The 17,674-nt window shown below is 45.8% G+C and overlaps 1 protein-coding gene across 1 annotated transcript; it reads right to left on the bottom strand.

Moving 5' to 3' along the window:
* Window positions 1–6,492: 6,492 nt before the first annotated feature.
* LOC127335386 (BIIDXI-like protein At5g11420) lies at window positions 6,493–8,586 on the bottom strand. The gene is made up of 3 exons (XM_051362042.2): window positions 8,393–8,586; window positions 7,250–7,756; window positions 6,493–7,169 (listed from the first exon to the last, which is right to left on the bottom strand). The coding sequence occupies exons 1-3, from the start codon at window positions 8,463–8,465 to the stop codon at window positions 6,616–6,618; spliced, it is 1,134 nt and encodes a 377-aa protein (XP_051218002.1). The 5' UTR covers window positions 8,466–8,586; the 3' UTR covers window positions 6,493–6,615.
* Between the last annotated feature and the right edge of the window lie 9,088 nt (window positions 8,587–17,674).

Here is a 17,674-nt window from a genome sequence, read left to right as displayed (position 1 = left end):
CCAATCATGCAAACCAATTTTAACAAGCTCTACAGTAGTTCTCCACTAATAGGTTTAAACTACATGAAAAAAACTTAATCATGATCTACTTGAGAGCTCAAAACAATTGCCAAGTGTCAAATTATCCAAGACATTATGAGGCATTTTCTGTTTCCACCCAAATAACAATAAATGATATAGCTTCCAACTTTTATCATTGAACATTAAAAATAAAACGAAGAACAAGTGTTCGTATGAAAAAGCGGAGCGTGTCTCTCTTCCAAACAAGGATTGCTAGGATCCGATCTTATTCAAACAAAAACAAAACGAAAATAAACACACAGACGCTCCAAGTAAAGCACATATGATGTGACCGAATAAAAATATAGTTTCAATAGAAGAAACCTGATAAGTTGATGAAGAAGGGGATGCCTTGGGCATCCCCAAGCTTAGACGCTTGAGTCTTCTTGAAATATGCAGGGATGAACCACGGGGGCATCCCCAAGCTTAGACTTTTCACTCTTCTTGATCATATATCATCCTCCTCTCTTGACCCTTGAAAACTTCCTTCACACCAAACTTCTCATAAACTTCATTAGAGGGGTTAGTACTCAAAAAACTTGAATCCACCTTGGTCATGTAGTGACATATTGCAAGAACTCAATAAAATATTAGCTACAGCTCTCCACGTCTAGAAAGCCTTGCTTAAAGTCAACAAGAGACAATGCAAAAAACAGAGACAGAATCTGCCAAAACAGAACAGCCAGTAAAGACGAATTTTAAAGAGGTACTTCCGTTGCTCAATTCAGAAAACTCAAAACTAATGAAAGTTGCGTACATATCTGAGGATCACTCACAAAAATTGGCAGAATTTTCTGAGTTACCTACAGATAATTAGGCCCAAATTCGTGACAGCAAAGAAATCTGTTTCTGCGCAGAAATCCAAATCTAGTATCAACCTTCTATTAGAGACTTCACTTGGCACAACAATGCAATAAAATAAAGATAAGGAGAGGTTGCTACAGTAGTAACAACTTCCAAGACACAACAAAACAGTAGTAAAATAAACACATGGGTTATCTCCCAAGAAGTTCTTTCTTTATAGCCATTAAGATGGGCTCAGCAGTTTTAATGATGCACTCGCAAGAAATAAGAGTTGAAGCAAAAGAGAGCATCAAAAAGCAAATTCAAAACACATTTAAGTCTAACCCACTTCCTATGCATAGGAATCTTGTACACAAATAAATTCATGAAGAACAAAGTGACAAGCATAGGAAGATAAAACAAGAGTAACTTCAAAATTTTAAGCATATAGAGAGGTGTTTTAGCACCATGAAAATTTCTACAACCATATTTTCCTCTCTCATAATAATTTTTAGTAGCTTCATGAATAAACTCAACAATATAACTATCACATGCAGCATACTTTTCATGATCCACAAACGTATAATTTTTATCAAGCTCAAAAATAGTGGGATTAAAACTTTCAAACCCACTTTTATTAATAATATAACAAGATGATTGATCAATCTTAAAAGATATGGGACTCATAGATAAAGTCAAGATCTCTCCAATCCCATTTTCATTAGTAGTACAATTAATATTATCAAGTAACATAGGACCATCATCTAGAGATTTATCATAAACAATTGCTAAACAAAACTCTTTAGTACCATGCATTTCGACATCAGGCACAAACAAAGCATTATCATAAGATTTATCAAAGTAGCATGGATTATCATAAATAACAGTAGCATAATTATTCTCACAAGTTTTACTCATAGGGAATATTTCAAGAGAATCCACAGGAACATAACATTCAACCTCTTTCGGTAAGCATGGAGGACAATCAAATAATGTAAGAGATAAAGAGTTACTCTCATTAGAAGGTTGGCATGGGTAGCTAATCCATTCTTCCTCCTTTTGTTCATCACTCTCCTCTTCTTTTTCATCCAATGAGCATTCAGGTTCATCAATTTCCTCCTCTTTTTCATCCAATGAGCTTTCAGGTTCATCAATTTCTTCTTCCACAGGTTCCTGCAAATTGTGAGTGCATTCTTGTGCATTAATGAGTCTCTCTTTATAATCAATGATATAAGGATTATCAGTGTAACTTTCATTGCAAAAATTAAGGATAGAAGAGATATAATCTTTAAGGTCCTTACAAACAACACAAGTTTCATAATTTTTAACCATGAAGGATTCTATCTCAGAGGCTCCCATAAATAAAACAAATTGTTCTACCTCTTCGAACCCAAGATAAATATAGCTATTCCAATTATAGTTCTTAATTAAAATTTCCTCACTAAAGCCACATTGAAATTTAAGATGTTTAGTATCCTGTTGAGAGCAACAGTTTATATCATGGCGTTTAAGCAAGATTTTAGCAATTGTATTCAATTTTTCTATCACAGCACTCATCACTTCACCCGCTCTTGATTTTCTATAATTATTATATAATTCTATAAGCTCCAAATAGGTTGTAGGTTCCCCCATAATAGCAGTTTTTAATTTTTAGGTTTTTCAAATTTTTATGGATTTTTGGGTATATAAGAAAAGTAAAACAAGACAAAAAGAAACTAAACAAAAGTAAACTAAGCAAAATAATACTAGACAGAAATAAACTAAGCACAAATAAACTAGACAAAAGTAAACTAAGCAAAACAAAATAAAATAAAACAAAAACAGAGAGAGGTAGAGTGTACTCCCCAGGTGAACTTATGAGTAGAGCTATGCCTCCCCGGCAACGGCGCCAGAAAACAGTCTTGATAACCCACAAGTATAGGGGATCGCAGCAGTCTTCGAGGGAAGTAAAACCCAAATTTATTGATTCGACACAAGGGGAGGTAAAGAATACTTATAAGCCTTAACAACTGAGTTGTCAATTCAGCTGCACCTGGAAAAGCACTAGTAACAGGGGTGATGTGAAAGTAGCAGTGATATGAGAGCAATAGTAACAAGAATAACAAAGAAGAAAGAATAGTAATATGAGAGCAATGGCACCAGAAGATAGTTGATACTACTTCCAGTGACATGTAGAACGAGTATATGATGATGAGAGATGGACCGGGGTTCCCAGCGATCTACACTAGTGGTAACTCTCCAATAACAAGTGACAAGTGTTGGGTGAACAAATTACAGTTGGGCAATTGATAGGATTGATAAGGCATTAAGAAAGAACATCAATTCATTAATCATGTAGGCATGTTTTCCATATATAGTCGTACGTGCTCGCAATGAGAAACTTGCACAACATCTTTTGTCCTACCAGCCGGTGGCAGCCGGGCCTCAAGGGAATCTACTGGATATTAAGGTACTCCTTTTAATAGAGCACCGGAGCAAAGCATTAACACTTGGTGAAAACATGTGATCCTCACATCACCGCCATCCCCTCCGGTTGTCCCGATTTCTGTCACTTCGGGGCCTTTGGTTCCGGACAGCGACATGTGCATACAACTTGTAGATACAATCTAAGCAATAAGTATAGAGCTTAAATCTAAGATCATGCCACTCGGGCCCTAGTGACAAGCATTAAACATAACAAGATTGCAGAACAATAACTTCACAAACTTTATAGATAGACTAATCATATGTATCATCCATCGGATCCCAACAAACACAACACCGATTACATCAGATGAATCTCAATCATGTAAGGCAGCTCATGAGATCATTGTATTGAAGTACATAGGATAGAGAGTACCAACTAGCTACTGCTAGAACCCGTAGTCCATGAGGGAACTACTCACGGAGCATGATGGAGGCGGTGGCGTCGATGGAGATGGCTTCCGGGGGCACTTCCCCGTCCCGGCAGGGTGCCGGAATAGAGACTTCTGTCCCCCGAATTGGAGTTTCGCGATGGCGGTGGCGCCCCTGGAGTCTTTCTGGAGTTTCGTCAATTGGTATCGCGTTTTTAGGTCGAAAGGGCTTAAATAGGCGAAGAGGCGGCGCAGGAGGGGCGACAGGGTGGCCCCACACCAGGCCGGCGCGGCCAGGCCTGGGGCCGCGCCGCCGACATGTGTGGTGGCCCCCTGGCTCTCCTCCGACTCTACTTCGATGTTCTGGAACCTTCCGGGAAAAATAGGATCTTGGGCGTTGATTTTGTCGAATTCCGAGAATATTGCCCGAACAGCCTTTCTGGAACCAAAAACAGCAGAAAACAGGAACTGGCACTGTGGCATCTTGTTAATAGGTTAGTTCCGTAAAATGCATAAAAACATTATAAAGTGCAAGCAAAACATGTAAGTATTGTCATAAACAAGCATGGAACATCAGAAATTATGGATACGTTGGAGACGTATCAGCCTCGTGTGATTATCCCACACGCATTGGGCTTTCGGCGCCTCCCGCCACTAGCGGGACTCCTTGTTCTGGGCGAGCCTCATCTTTTTGCGGGCGGCCACCCCAGCCTAGCGCAGAGCGTTGAGCTCAAGCAGCCTCTGTCGCTCGGCCGCTATGAGGAGACTGCCAGCCTCCTCTGTGGGTGCTCGCTCGAGCGAGATCTTGGCGATGCGCTCAAAAATGGTGGTGTTGTTTTCCTCGAGGACTCGCTCCCCGATCCTTCGGTAGCGTTGCACATTGAAGGAGGTTAGGATTGACGCATGCTAAGCCTGCCCCGGGTTGCCCTGCTATGCGCCGCCTCTTCCGCCGCCTCGGCATCTGCGTCAGCTATGAATTCCTCATTCCACTCGTTGAACTCAGAATCGTCAGATTTATCGAACGTGAAGTGTGGCAGCTCGAACTTGGCATTGGGCTGCGGCAGGGCCACGACTCTGGCTGCGGATGTGGTTGCGGTGTCGTTGGCGGTGTGCACTTATTCCAGCCTAGAATTGAGTAGGTGGTGGCAAGCCAGCATGGCATTGTGGTGTAGAGACGTACAAGTTCGGCAGAGCAGGGAAGTGAGGCGGTGGTGTAGATGCTAGTGTGGCGGAGAGGGCGCAGTAAATAGAACGGGTTCTGGCCGGTGTGGGGAATCGGCAGGATCATTAATGCGATCCGCCGCAGAGCATCCGAGGCATTGCATTTGCGTCTCCATGTGGGGAACTGGCTGGTTCAATAATGGTGGCTCGACGCAGAGCATGAGAGGCGTCACATTTAAAGATGGAGGCAGTCAGAGATTTGCTAACATGGCAATCTGGACCCTAAAATCCTATGTGGCACTCGGTGTCGGCGCGCCCGTTCGGCGCCATGTGGGTAGGGGCCGACACAAGGTGGCCGATGTTTCTATTAGGTTTAAAATCTGGCTGGCTACTTGTACAATGCGCTAGTGCAGCCCAAAATCAGTGTTAGACCTTAATAGATTTATTGGGGTCGCTATGGACACGCCGATGAAGATGCTCTTAATTTATCTTGCTATGTGCAATTGAGGCGACTGAGAAATAGTAGTTTTTTTTTTGAGAAACACAGTACAAACGTAGACGCCCACATACACGCGCATACACTCACCCCTATGAACGCACACACGCACACCCTACCCCTATGAGCACCTCCGAAAGACTGAGCTGGCGGATTGGATCTTGAAATTGACGAAGTCACCACAGGCGCCTCGCTGTCGACGGGAACGTCGCCTCCCACTGAATGAATATTCCGCCGTTATGAGACACACAGATGTCAAATCTGGGGTTTGAACTCTGGTGGGCTGGGGGTACAACCACCCTCCTAACCACCCAACCTCAGGTTGGTTCTCAGAGAAATAGTAGTTTTTATTCATTCAGTAATGATCGCCTATAGTGTACGTTGGTATATTTCCCTTGCTATTGATGGATGTCCATCTTATTTGTCCATGCCCACCAAGGCACATCTCACTTCATTGCCAAAGTGACAATATATTGTAGGCGATTTTTCAATAAACTTACATTCAGCTAGAATCTATTCCAAAAATTCGAGATAAAATCATTTCCGCCCCCACTGGAAAACATATCGTCTGATTTTGCTGAAATTCAGAACCCTGCACAGCAGTCATTTTGCATTCTCCAGGCAATACAGGTATATATGTTCGACCGGCCATCATCTTGTTCTTGTGCAATGCATTTTTTTTAGGACACTGACATTAAAAAAAACAACAAACAGTACAAAGCATCCCAAGAAAAATGAAAATTACAACGTGATCCTTGAGAAGCCGTTCAACTTCAACCTCCAGACCGTGTCGACCGCGCGCCGCCGTTGCCGCTCCTCCCTAAGTTGGCATGACGTTGTTGGTTGCGGATGGGAAGTCGCCGAACGAGTCAAGAAGACTACATCCGTTCCTAAGATGAAGAAGAAAGAAGAAGGATGAACTGCCGCTGAACCTCCTTGACGATCCGAAGATCCCCACAACCAGACGAAAACCTCGAAGACGACACCACTCCCGCAAGCATCTCGACGTTGCCGCCGAGATGGGGTTGAAGCCGGGGAGACATTATTGCACGAGGCCACGCCACTACCACCTGAACGCCGCCCCTACAAACTTTAACCCTACAAACGGAGAACGGAACCCACAAGACAGGGGGTGGAGCCCTCCCGCCGACGAGGGCCGTGATCCACCGCATCCTCATGGCCCGAAGGCCACAGAAGCAGGGCAGATCGGCGGCGGCGCCGGCAGGAGGCGAGGAGTCTTGGTCGCCTTCGGTCAGATGGGATCCGTCTTGTGCAATGCATTTAACGAAGCAACCGGCGAGCGTTCGTCTGTGGGACGCAGTCGAGCGAGACGTCGTCGATGACGGGTCCGCAGAGCGTGCCGGTGCCGTCAGACGTCATGTGGTAGCCCTCGCTGTAGAACACCACCCTTGTGCGGCTATCTTGCGCCGTGAAGTCGAGCGCGTCGCGCGCGTTCCCGCCCGTGCCCGCGGAGCTGTACGGCACGCTCTTTTTCGCGCCCGCGGTGGCCACCTGCACGCTCATGGGCGACGCCGCGCACCGGTCGGCCGCGTCCCCGACGGAGAACTCGAGCCTGCAGGAGCTCCCGGGCACGGTATCCACCTCCTGGACCAGCGCGGCCTCCAGGCCGGCCACCAGCTCCACTGCACGGGAGCCCTGCGGCACCGAGAAGTGCTCCGAGTCGATGTACTTGACGACCTTGGAGTAGGACATGACCATCCACCCCGGCAGCGGCGAGACGTCGTCTTCGTCCATGGGCGGCACGAGGACCCCCCACGGGGAGCCCGGGGTGATGTACGGCCCCTCCTCGAAGTCCCCGTTCTTCAGCAGGTTATCTGCTCGATCGATCAGGCAGCATGCTCCGTAAGAAAGCTCCGCAGGTGAGAAATCGCAAACAAAGATGGTGGGAGCTTACCGCCGGTGGCCTGAGGAGGGTCGAGTGTTTTGATGGCGACGGCGTCGATGATGGGTCCACACTCAGGGTCGTCGACCTGGTCGTCGCCATGGTGGATGACGAATGACACCACGCCCTGCGCGGCCTGGAAGGCCCAGGCGTACGAGTCCCAGCCGCTGGTGGTGTACACGGTCTGGACGGGGAGCTCGCCGCGCGGGTCGCCAGGGACGATGGACACGGTCAGCTTCTCGTTCTGGGCGCAGGTGCGCGCCGCGCTGAAGGTGATGGAGTAATAGCTGCCCTGCGTCACGCTGAGCTCCTGCTGGATGGAGGACTCGGTGCCCAGCCGCACGGCGTGCATGCCCTCCGGCACCACCAGGATCATGTCGCCCTGCTTCGCCCCGGTCTCGATGTACTCCACGAAGCCGGTGACCGTCCAGTGCGGGATCGCGTGCGCGCTCATCACCCTCGTGCCGTTCATCCGGCACCTGCTCGGCTGAAGCTCGAAGTTGCCGTTCAGCAGCGGGCCTGCAGTTTGCATAACATGACATTTCAGACTATCTTACATTACTTCACCACTCTCAAATTACTCCCTTCTTCACAATTACCGGGTTGTAGGATTAGTTAAAGTCAAACTTTACAAACTTAGACTACAAAAATAGGAGAAAATATTAATGTCTAAAATATAAAATTAGTACCATTAAAATCATCTTGAAATATATTTTTATATTATGTATGTGAATTTTTTTGATATATCTTTGTTAATTTTTTTGTAAACTTTAACTTTGACTAATGCTAAAACGCAGGGTAAATAGAGGAGTGAGATTTCCTCTCCACGTGAGAACCCCGGTCTGAATTGATGTGGAAACGTATCATGCAACTAACATGTCAACGCATGCATTTGGGGAACCGCTACACCGCATCTCACATGAATGCATTCGGACAAATAGCGGGAATTCCGTAGCTCTACGCAACGAACGACAGGGATGATCATTTTATCTGGGTGGCGGTAAGGTAGCTCTAAGCCTCTAAGCAACGAACGACAGAGATGATCCTATCAATGATCCGAGAGAATATCAAGCAAAAATCGGATGCAGTAACCTAGGGCGAGGTGCAACTAAGTAATCGAGTAGACGATAGCATTCGAGATTTCGAGTCTCTCACCGTCGCCGGCGGAGGCAGCAGCCAGAGCAGCCGCGCAGAGGAGCAAGAACAGTGCGCCGTTGAGCACCGCCATCTTCGGTTACCTCCCCTGCTGAGCTTATCAACGCTGCCCTCTTCTCCGATTCGGGACTGGATAACAGTATCCTGTAGCCTCTACTTGGTGGCACGTATGGTTTTCTTTTCTGAGCACTGGCAACGGAGCTGCTTATCTGGGAAGGTGCCGTCCGGGGGCTCCAATTTTATAGGCCGACCGGTGAGGCGCGGGCCTATTGGGTCGCCGCGAGGACCCGAGAAGGGCATCGTGTCTTCTTGGCTCCTACAGCGATCAAGTGGCGGTCACGTGCGCTTCTGCTGCGATTCCATTGATTACGGGAAGGCGCGAAGGTTCTTCTGTTCGCATGGTCGGGCGGCGCTCTCCTATGCTGGGAGACAGGGAGCGGGTGGCGCCTGGGGACGGAACGCCTGCCGACCTGCGTTGAACCGGAGGAAAGGCCTACTGGCATAAACATATCGTCTGCTCTTTGTCTGCCTCTCGCCTAAGTGTATACACGGAGCTCCTATACACCGCTCAGATCGCGTGCAGGCAGGAAGTGTTCTTGAAGTCTGTTATTCAGCTATACCGCTGCATTCTATGAGCTGCTTCCTCCTCTCGAAGAAAGTATGTAAGCAGTTGACCTCATACATGGCGAGGTATTGGCGGAGTAGCTCCCTGGACCGTCGATCTATGCATTGGATCTTTTGGGAGTCACTCACAAAACATAAAAGTAGTGGAGAGGTATGGGATTTCGAAATCTGGAATGTTTAACCGAGCATTATTGGGCAAACACGGCTGGAGACTTATTACCCATTCGGAGTCTCTGTGTGCTAGGGTTTTGAAGACAAAATATGCATGCTACTTTGCCTGCGAGGGCCTCAGCGACATGGCGTGCGATCGTAGCGGGCGGAGATGCATTGTCTGGTGGTATGATTAAGCGCATCGGAAATGGTTCTTCTGTTTCTATTTGGACAGACTGTTGGATTCCAGGTTTGCGTTCTATGACTCCATCGGTGCAGATTGGTGAAACAAATCTGTCAAGGGTGTCGGAACTGATTGACACTGCCCCCTAGTCTTGGAAGATTGGCTTGATCAGAGAGAATTTCATAGCTCCGGAAGCAGATGCCATTCTTAATATTCCTCTTAGGAATGGGGGAGGAGATGATTTCTGGGCCTGGGATCTGGAGAAAACAGGCCTCAACTCTGTAAAATCAGCGTACCGTTCTCTAATGACGCGTAACGAGCATAGTACTCTAGCGGAAGGGACGGCTACTGAAAGCTCCCATTCAGAAAAACAGTTGTGGAGAAAGCTGTGGAAGCTCCAAGTCACCAAAAGTAAGGGTGTTTTGGTGGCGAGTTCTGAGAGGAATTCTACCAGTGGAGAGTACTCTTCAACACCGCCATGTTACACCGATTGGCCGGTGCAAAGTCTGCCTTCATGCAGACGAGGATATGATGCATGCAATTATATAGTGTAGTCATGCAAAATCTTTCTCGGTTGAAGCTCGAGATTGGCTTGATGTTAAATTACCAGAGCTACATCTTACTACTTGGTCTAGAGATATTCTATGTGACCCTCTTCTTGCTGAAGAAGACCGAGCAAAGATTGTCATGGTGATGTGGGATATCTGGTCTTCTCAGAATAATGTGGTGCATGATAAAGGCAGTTTCAATCCAACCTACTCTACGAGAATGATAAGGGATGCGCTAGCTTTGCTCGACATTCCTCGACAGCATGCTGCCATTCTGCCAGGCCACGGTTGGAGGCCACCCGAGGATGATTGGGTGAACATCAATACTGATGCTGGCATCTCCTTAGATGCACAGATGGGTGGAGCGGGGGGGGGGGGGGGGGGGGTTGCAAGATCTCCATCTGGCTTTATCGGAGCATGGAGCAAGCCATACCCCGGGATCATGGATCCTATGATAGCTGAAGCTATGTCTCTACGAGATGGGGTGATCTTTGCGAAGCTCCGCAGTTTTTCACGAGTGGTGCTTGAAGTGGATTGCTTGGAGATCGTCGATCTCTGGAACTCGCGATGCTTCTCGCGCTCAGTGGTAGCGCTGTTTGTTGCCGAAATAGATGGGATAGCTAAGTCTTTTTTATCTTTTTGTATTCAGCATGTTAAGCGAGCAGCCAATATGTCGGCTCATCTGTGTGCTAGATTAGCTTGTACACAAGAGGTGACCAGTTGTTGGATGAACTCTATTCCTAGCTTCCTCACTACGTGCTGTCAAGCCGATAGTGCAGGTGCTTTTGATTCTGAATAAAAGCCCGGACATTCCATACAAAAAAAAGATAGTGTGCTTATTTTATTCATTGTTATTCTGCTTTACGATTCATGTTTCATAATGTTTCGCGTCACATTTCGCAGAACCCACACATATTGAAAACATACTAGATGCATTCGACAACATGATGAACAGAACCAAGTAGTATCTAAACATGTACTCCAAAAACATGTTAAACATGAGTATGGTGCATGTACTGATCGTTTGCAGATGAAGGAGTAGTTGTTGCAACAGTGGCAACAGTGAGTCTGCGAAGAAGATGAACTCTAGTGGCGACCAAAGATTCCGTCGAGAGGGAAGCTTCCCAAAAACCTAATTCACCATGTCCCGCACATGATCACAAAGGCGAGTAATTCCGGAGACTTGCTTTGCCGTTCGTTGATGCACACCGGCACTCGGGATGGGTGGATTACGATGGCAACGGAAGCAGAGAGAGGCGGTCACCCTAGCTCGGTTTGTGGTATATTTTATGGTGTAGATCGGCAAGACCTTTGCATAGAGCGGCTCAAGAAACCCTGCTAGGTAGAATGTGAGACAATTATACGTTGCACACATTTGGATCGGTTATAGCATCCCACGATTCTGGAGCGACCCTAAACAAATAATGTTGATGAGTTATTGGGTTGTTATGTAGCTTACCTTCCTGGCCCATGTGGCCAAGTTAGAGAGTTACCTCAAGGAGCTATATAAGGGGTTTTGTTCTGGGTTCCTACCCTAGCCGCCATAGCATATAAGAATAGAGCTTTCTATTTTTTTGTGCCCTCGGGTTCTTAGTTGTACTCAGTTTTCCACAGCTCCTTAGTTTTTTCTCAGTTTTCCCCAAGCCCTTGTCTGAAACCCGCAAAAGGAGCTCGGACGGGAGGATTCCCGTTTAGTTGATCGTTCCGTGCTGATGTGTCGGGCCGCATCGTGTGGGGCCGCGTCGCGTGGGGCTGGTAGAAAGGGACCGCGTGGGACGGGACGAGGCCGCGTTTGGTTGTATGTGAGCGCGAGTTAGGTTATGTCTCTCTTGGTCCAAATTGGCATCCCTTTTTAAGAACACCTTTTTCCCCTCTCTCCCTGTAACAATTCTCTCTCTTTTCACCAAATTAGTATCAAATCTAGAGAAGTTTCTATTTCTGTCTTTCTTCAATGATTGTTGCCTTTTGGCCCTCGTTTTTTGCCCAATATGGTAACAAATCTAGTAGAAAATTTAGAAGCTAATATAGGATAAATTCACAACAGCATAATAAATCACGAAAACTAAGTATAATACATAAGCTGCATACAGCAACCAATAACGATGTTAGTGTTCACGACAAACTAAGCTGAAAATAATACAAGCAATGTATGGCCAACATGAAGACTAGGATACCCAGGATGAATGGATATGTTCTTCATTCAGCATATATTTCTTCATCGCTCCATTCCATGATTTGAAGGAAATGTTCATTGAACTCCTTCCGTCTGCAGTGTGCAGCTAATCCATCCTCCAAACGGTACGGCCTTTGTTCATTTCTCAGACCGTAGTTTCCTAATCTATCCACACGTAGTGGCCACTCATCCCAGGCCTTTATATCATCAAAGTACTCTCTACATAACCCAAATACGCATAGTAGATGCAGCCAGGTCGAAGTATCGGGTGCACTCTGGTATCGACGGAGATACACCGGATATAATGGACGAAGAAGGTATGACTCCCAATGTTACTGATGGCATGGAGAGAGCAGCTCTCAGTGTCCACACGGTACACCAATGGTTGACCTTCCTCCAAATGAATGTTGTCCAACAACACAAGTAGCAGATCACCATCCGACTTCACAAGGTACAACTTGTCATTTCCAAGTTCTGAAAATGAAAATAGTGTCTCCATGTTGACAGTGCTCGCGCGCTTCTCGAATTGGACATTGTTGGTTCACACTAATTTTCAAAACTCAAAATTGTCCACAGCTATTGCATACAATTCACCATTGAATGGGGTAATGCAACAAAGATCATGGTGCTCGATCAAAAATCTTCCTTCTCCCCAATCTTCATCTATACCCTTAGTTGGAGTGCTCTCATCGACCCAAGCAATTTCCGCCGGGTAATCTGTGGGAACGAAGACCATAGTCGGGGACTTCATTACAGCGAATGACTCCAGAAAAACAGATGACATATGTGTCTCAAACATAGTGTTCACTGTCTATGTGAGTAGGTTCAGAAGCCGTATCTTGTGCGGCTGGTTCTTCTGGGCAAGCACGATTACGCCACGGCAAAAGCCGATGAAGTAGTATCTAAAATATATTAATGAAGACAACATCCAACACTAAGATGTTTACGATTGAAAATAAAAATAGATTAACTCTATAGATCTGGAAGAATTTGAAACTTGCATGAACTTCTGTTAGATCGATGGTGACGTAGCGGGATGTGCTGAGGTGGAGGAAGGTGAACTCAGCGGCGCGTGGAAGGGCGTGTTCTAGCATGATCCATTCGTGCAGGTGCACGTCGGGCTCAGGTAAACCTGAGCGCCAATTTCAACAAACTTGCCTCAAATCAGAGTAGGTGTCCACGTGCCCCTCCTTTGCCAGTAAGCATTCGCCGATCTTGTGAAGTGCTCCGTCAGCCGTGAGAGAGGCCCAGTTCACGGAGGTGCCGCGCTTGGATGTGCCGCCCACGGAGGCGACGGGCTCGACGGCGACGGCTTCGGATGCGACGGGCTCGCATGCGACGGGCTTGGAGGCAATGGGCTCGGAGGTGATGGGCTCGGAGGCGACGGGCTCGTGGGCAACGGCCGCCGGCCGCCGGCGCATTCTTCTTCTCCATCGCCGGCAGGGGAGCGTGCGTAGGGCGGTTGGGGTTTTTTTCCTTCGATTTGGAGAAGTTGATGGGACGTGAGAGGCGTGGTTGCATGCGTGAGGGAGAGAGGGGCTCTGTACCGGCAAGGTGACGGTTGGTCTCGGCAGTTCCAAAAAACTAGACGTTTGGTCTCAACATGCGCACCGCCTAACCGCTGCGCACCGCGACATGCATCCGTGGTACTGCACGTCTGGACCGTTACGTGTACTCAGTTCTACCGTCGAGTCTTATGCTGGAAAAATATTTGTACTCAGTTTTCCCCTCGAGTACTAATACTGGCTAGTGCAATATACTCAGTTTTACCCTCAAGTGATTGGTCAACAGAGAGTCAACAAATGAGAATAAGCTATCTAATTGAGTCATTCATACGCAAAAAATTCCAAAAAAGATAAAACCATATTGGCACTTACTCATGGAGTCTTCTTACGCGACCTGCCACGTTGGAAACCATAACAATCATCAATCAAGTTTTACCACAAATTGCCACTTCTCAAATCACCTAGTATCTATGAAGGTGCATGGCTTTCCACAATAAGCCCTTCCCAAAATAGCTTCCCCAAAACATACTTTGTCTGAATGAGGCCACAATTTTTACACTCATGTATATTTGTATTGCAAATAGTTTTTTTTTAAAGGAATACGGTAGGGGAAGGCCCTACAGTGGTTTTTTTGTGAAATAATAAGAACCCAAATCTGCGTCCATGGGGACTTGAACCTAGGTGGCTGGGTTGTACATCCACTTCCCTAACCAAGTGAGCTAGGCTCACTTCTTATTGCAAATAGTTTGAGGTAGGCCAAGATGGGTTTCATTGTACAAAACACACATTTCCATTTTTTAAATCTCATATTTGAATCTCTTAGTCTATTTATTACTCACGTACCCTTGGTTTCTTGATACTACTCAGTTTTGTCCTCTCCCTTCACAAATTCTCACAGGGAACACCCAACCTTGCCCTGATTGGTCTAGCCCTTGTCACGCGGATCGTGCCCGCCGACCGTTGATCGTATGATCTAACAAGAAGGATAACCCCTTTCTCTCTGATCGGGGCCACCACCCTCTCTCTCTCTGTCGGCGGCTAGCTTCCACCCTCTATGTATGCTAAATACCCAGTTTGCCACTAGATTCAGCAAGTTTGGTTTTCTGTATTATTTTTCACGTGCTAAAAATTATAAACTCTTTTAGGCATTAATGTTCACGCAAAAAATGATAAACCATCACCGATTTGTTGTAGCCATTACTTTTCACGCAAAAAATGATAAACCATCACCGATTTATTGTAGCCATTACTTTTCACGTAAAAAATGATAAACCATCACCGATTTGTTATAGATATTACTTTTCACGCAAAAAATGATAAACCATCAACGATTTCTTGTACTCCCTCCATACCTGTTTATAGGCCTATTACGTGTTTCGAGAAAAACTTTGATCATTAATTTGATCAACCCTATATAATTTATATGCCCAAAAAATTATACCATTGGATTCATATGCAAAAGAAGTTTCCAATGATATAATGTTTGTGATATATATTTCATATTTTGTTGACCAAATTAATGGTCAAAGTTCTTCTCAAATCACGAAATGTGCTTATAAACCGGTATGGAGGGAGTATCCATTATTTTTCATGCAAAAAATGATAAACGATCACCGATTTGTTGTAGCCATTACTTTTCACGCAAAAAATGAAAAGGCATCACCGATTTTTTGTAGCCATTACTTTTCACGCAAAAAATGACAAACCATCACCGATTTATTGTAGCCATTACTTTTCACGCAAAAAATGATAAACCATCACCGATTTCTTGTAGCCATTACTTTTCACGCTAAAAATGATAAACGAAACAATCTATCTATCTATCTCTGTATTTGAAGTTTAGGAGGGTTCACCATCTACTTATGTTAACTTTCGTGGTTTCGACCTGAAAATCAACTGGGTATTATAAAGGGAAATAAAAGTTCAAAAAAATTGAGGTCATTTAGAGAAGGTCGAAAAAACCTAACTTGTTACAAAAGATGGTTTCAGTGATACCAAACGGCATGCGCTTAAGCAAAGTGATTTTTTCGAACATCTCCAAATGACCCCAAATTTTCCATACATGATGCCATACGTGTAACAACAAGAAATATCTAAAAAGTGTCAAAAACTTTTTCCGAACCGTATAGCTCTATCAAAAAGAACCTCACCATGGTGCCAGTAAAAATTTTAGTTACAAACTTTCGTATTTTACCTAACCTTCAACATGAAACTTGTTTCAAATTCATTTTGGCGTACAAGAAACAAATCCTACCTTGATTCGAGCACCACAACCTCCAAACGAAGCCGATGCCAATATCGGCATGGTCAGAACGGCTATGCTCGCCGCCACTGCTAGGTCACTGATACGTCTCCGACGTATCGATAATTTCTTATGTTCCATGCCACATTATTGATGATATCTACATGTTTTATGCACACTTTATGTCATATTCGTGCATTTTCTGGAACTAACCTATTAACAAGATGCCGAAGTGCCGCTTCTGTTTTTCTGCTGTTTTTGGTTTCAGAAATCCTAGTAAAGAAATATTCTCGGAATTGGACGAAATCAACGCCCAGGGTCCTATTTTGCCACGAAGCTTCCAGAAGACCGAAGAGGAGACGAAGTGGGGCCACGAGGTGGCCACACCCTAGGGCGGCGCGGCCCAGGTCTTGGCCGCGCCGACCTGTAGTGTGGGCCCCTCGTGTGGCCCCCTGACCTGCCCTTCCGCCTACAAATAGCCTTCGTCGCGAAACCCCCAGTACCGAGAGCCACGATACGGAAAACCTTCCAGAGACGCCGCCGCCGCCAATCCCATCTCGGGGGATTCACGAGATCGCCTCCGGCACCCTGCCGGAGAGGGAAATCATCTCCCGGAGGACTCTACGCCGCCATGGTCACCTCCGGAGTGATGTGTGAGTAGTCTACCCCTGGACTATGGGTCCATAGCAGTAGCTAGATGGTTGTCTTCTCCCCATTGTGCTTAATTGTCGGGTCTTGTGAGCTGTCGAACATGATCAAGATCATCTATCTGTATTTCTATATGTTGCGTTTGTTGGGATCCGATGAATAGAGAATACTTGTTATGTTGATTATCAATTTATATCTATGTGTTGTTTATGATCTTGCATGCTCTCCGTTACTAGTAGATGCTCTAGCCAAGTAGATGCTTGTAACTCCAAGAGGGAGTATTTATGCTCGATAGTGGGTTCATGTCTCCGTGAATCTGGGGAAGTGACAGAAATCTCTAAGATTATGGATGTGCTGTTGCCACTAGGGATAAAACATTGGTGCTATGTTCGAGGATGTAGTTACTGATTACATTACGCGCAATACTTAATGCAATTGTCTGTTGTTAGCAACTTAATACTGGAGGGGGTTCGGATGATAACCTGAAGGTGGACTTTTTAGGCATAGATGCATGCTGGATAGCGGTCTATGTACTTTGTCGTAATGCCCAATTAAATCTCACTATACTCATCATAATATGTATGTGCATGGTCATGCCCTCTTTATTTGTCAATTGCCCAACTGTAATTTGTTCACCCAACATGTTGTTTATCTTATGGGAGAGACACCTCTAGTGAACTGTGGACCCCGGTCCAATTCTCTATACTGAAATACAATCTACTGCAATACTGTTCTACTGTTTTCTGCAAACAATCATCATCCACACTATACATCTAATCCTTTGTTACAGCAAGCCGGTGAGATTGACAATCTCGCTGTTTCGTTGCGGCAAAGTACTTGGTTTGTGTTGTGCAGGTTCCACGTTGGCACCGGAATCCCTGGTGTTGCGCCACACTACATCTCACCGCCATCAACCTTCAACGTGCTTCTTGACTCCTACTGGTTCGATAAACCTTGGTTTCTAACTGAGGGAAACTTACTGCTGTACGCATCACACCTTCCACTTGGGGTTCCCAACGGTCGCGTGCTGTACGCGTGTCAAGCTCTTTTTCTGGCGCTGTTGCCGGGGACCTGAAGAAAAGTTACACCACAAAGATTTCTAACTCCCTCGTCAACTACACGCCAGCAGCACTTTTTCTGGCGCCGTTGCCGGGGAGATCAAGACACGCTGCAAGGGGAGTCTCCACATCCCAATCTCTTTTACTTTG

The sequence above is a fragment of the Lolium perenne genome, chromosome 2 (genome assembly GCF_019359855.2).
Source record: "Lolium perenne isolate Kyuss_39 chromosome 2, Kyuss_2.0, whole genome shotgun sequence".
NCBI lineage: Eukaryota > Viridiplantae > Streptophyta > Magnoliopsida > Poales > Poaceae > Lolium > Lolium perenne.
The sequence above is the reverse complement of the archived record's forward strand: the minus strand, read 5'-3'. Positions and strand labels throughout refer to the sequence as shown.

Bases quoted from the DNA above. Each gene is read 5' to 3' on its own strand.
- LOC127335386 (XM_051362042.2), bottom strand. From the start codon at position 8,465: ATGGCGGTGCTCAACGGCGCACTGTTCTTGCTCCTCTGCGCGGCTGCT. The intron at 7,757-8,392 runs GTGAGAGACTCG...TGCAAACTGCAG, and splicing joins TGCTGCCTCCGCCGGCGACG to GCCCGCTGCTGAACGGCAAC. The intron at 7,170-7,249 runs GTAAGCTCCCAC...TCGATCGAGCAG, and splicing joins CCCTCCTCAGGCCACCGGCG to ATAACCTGCTGAAGAACGGG.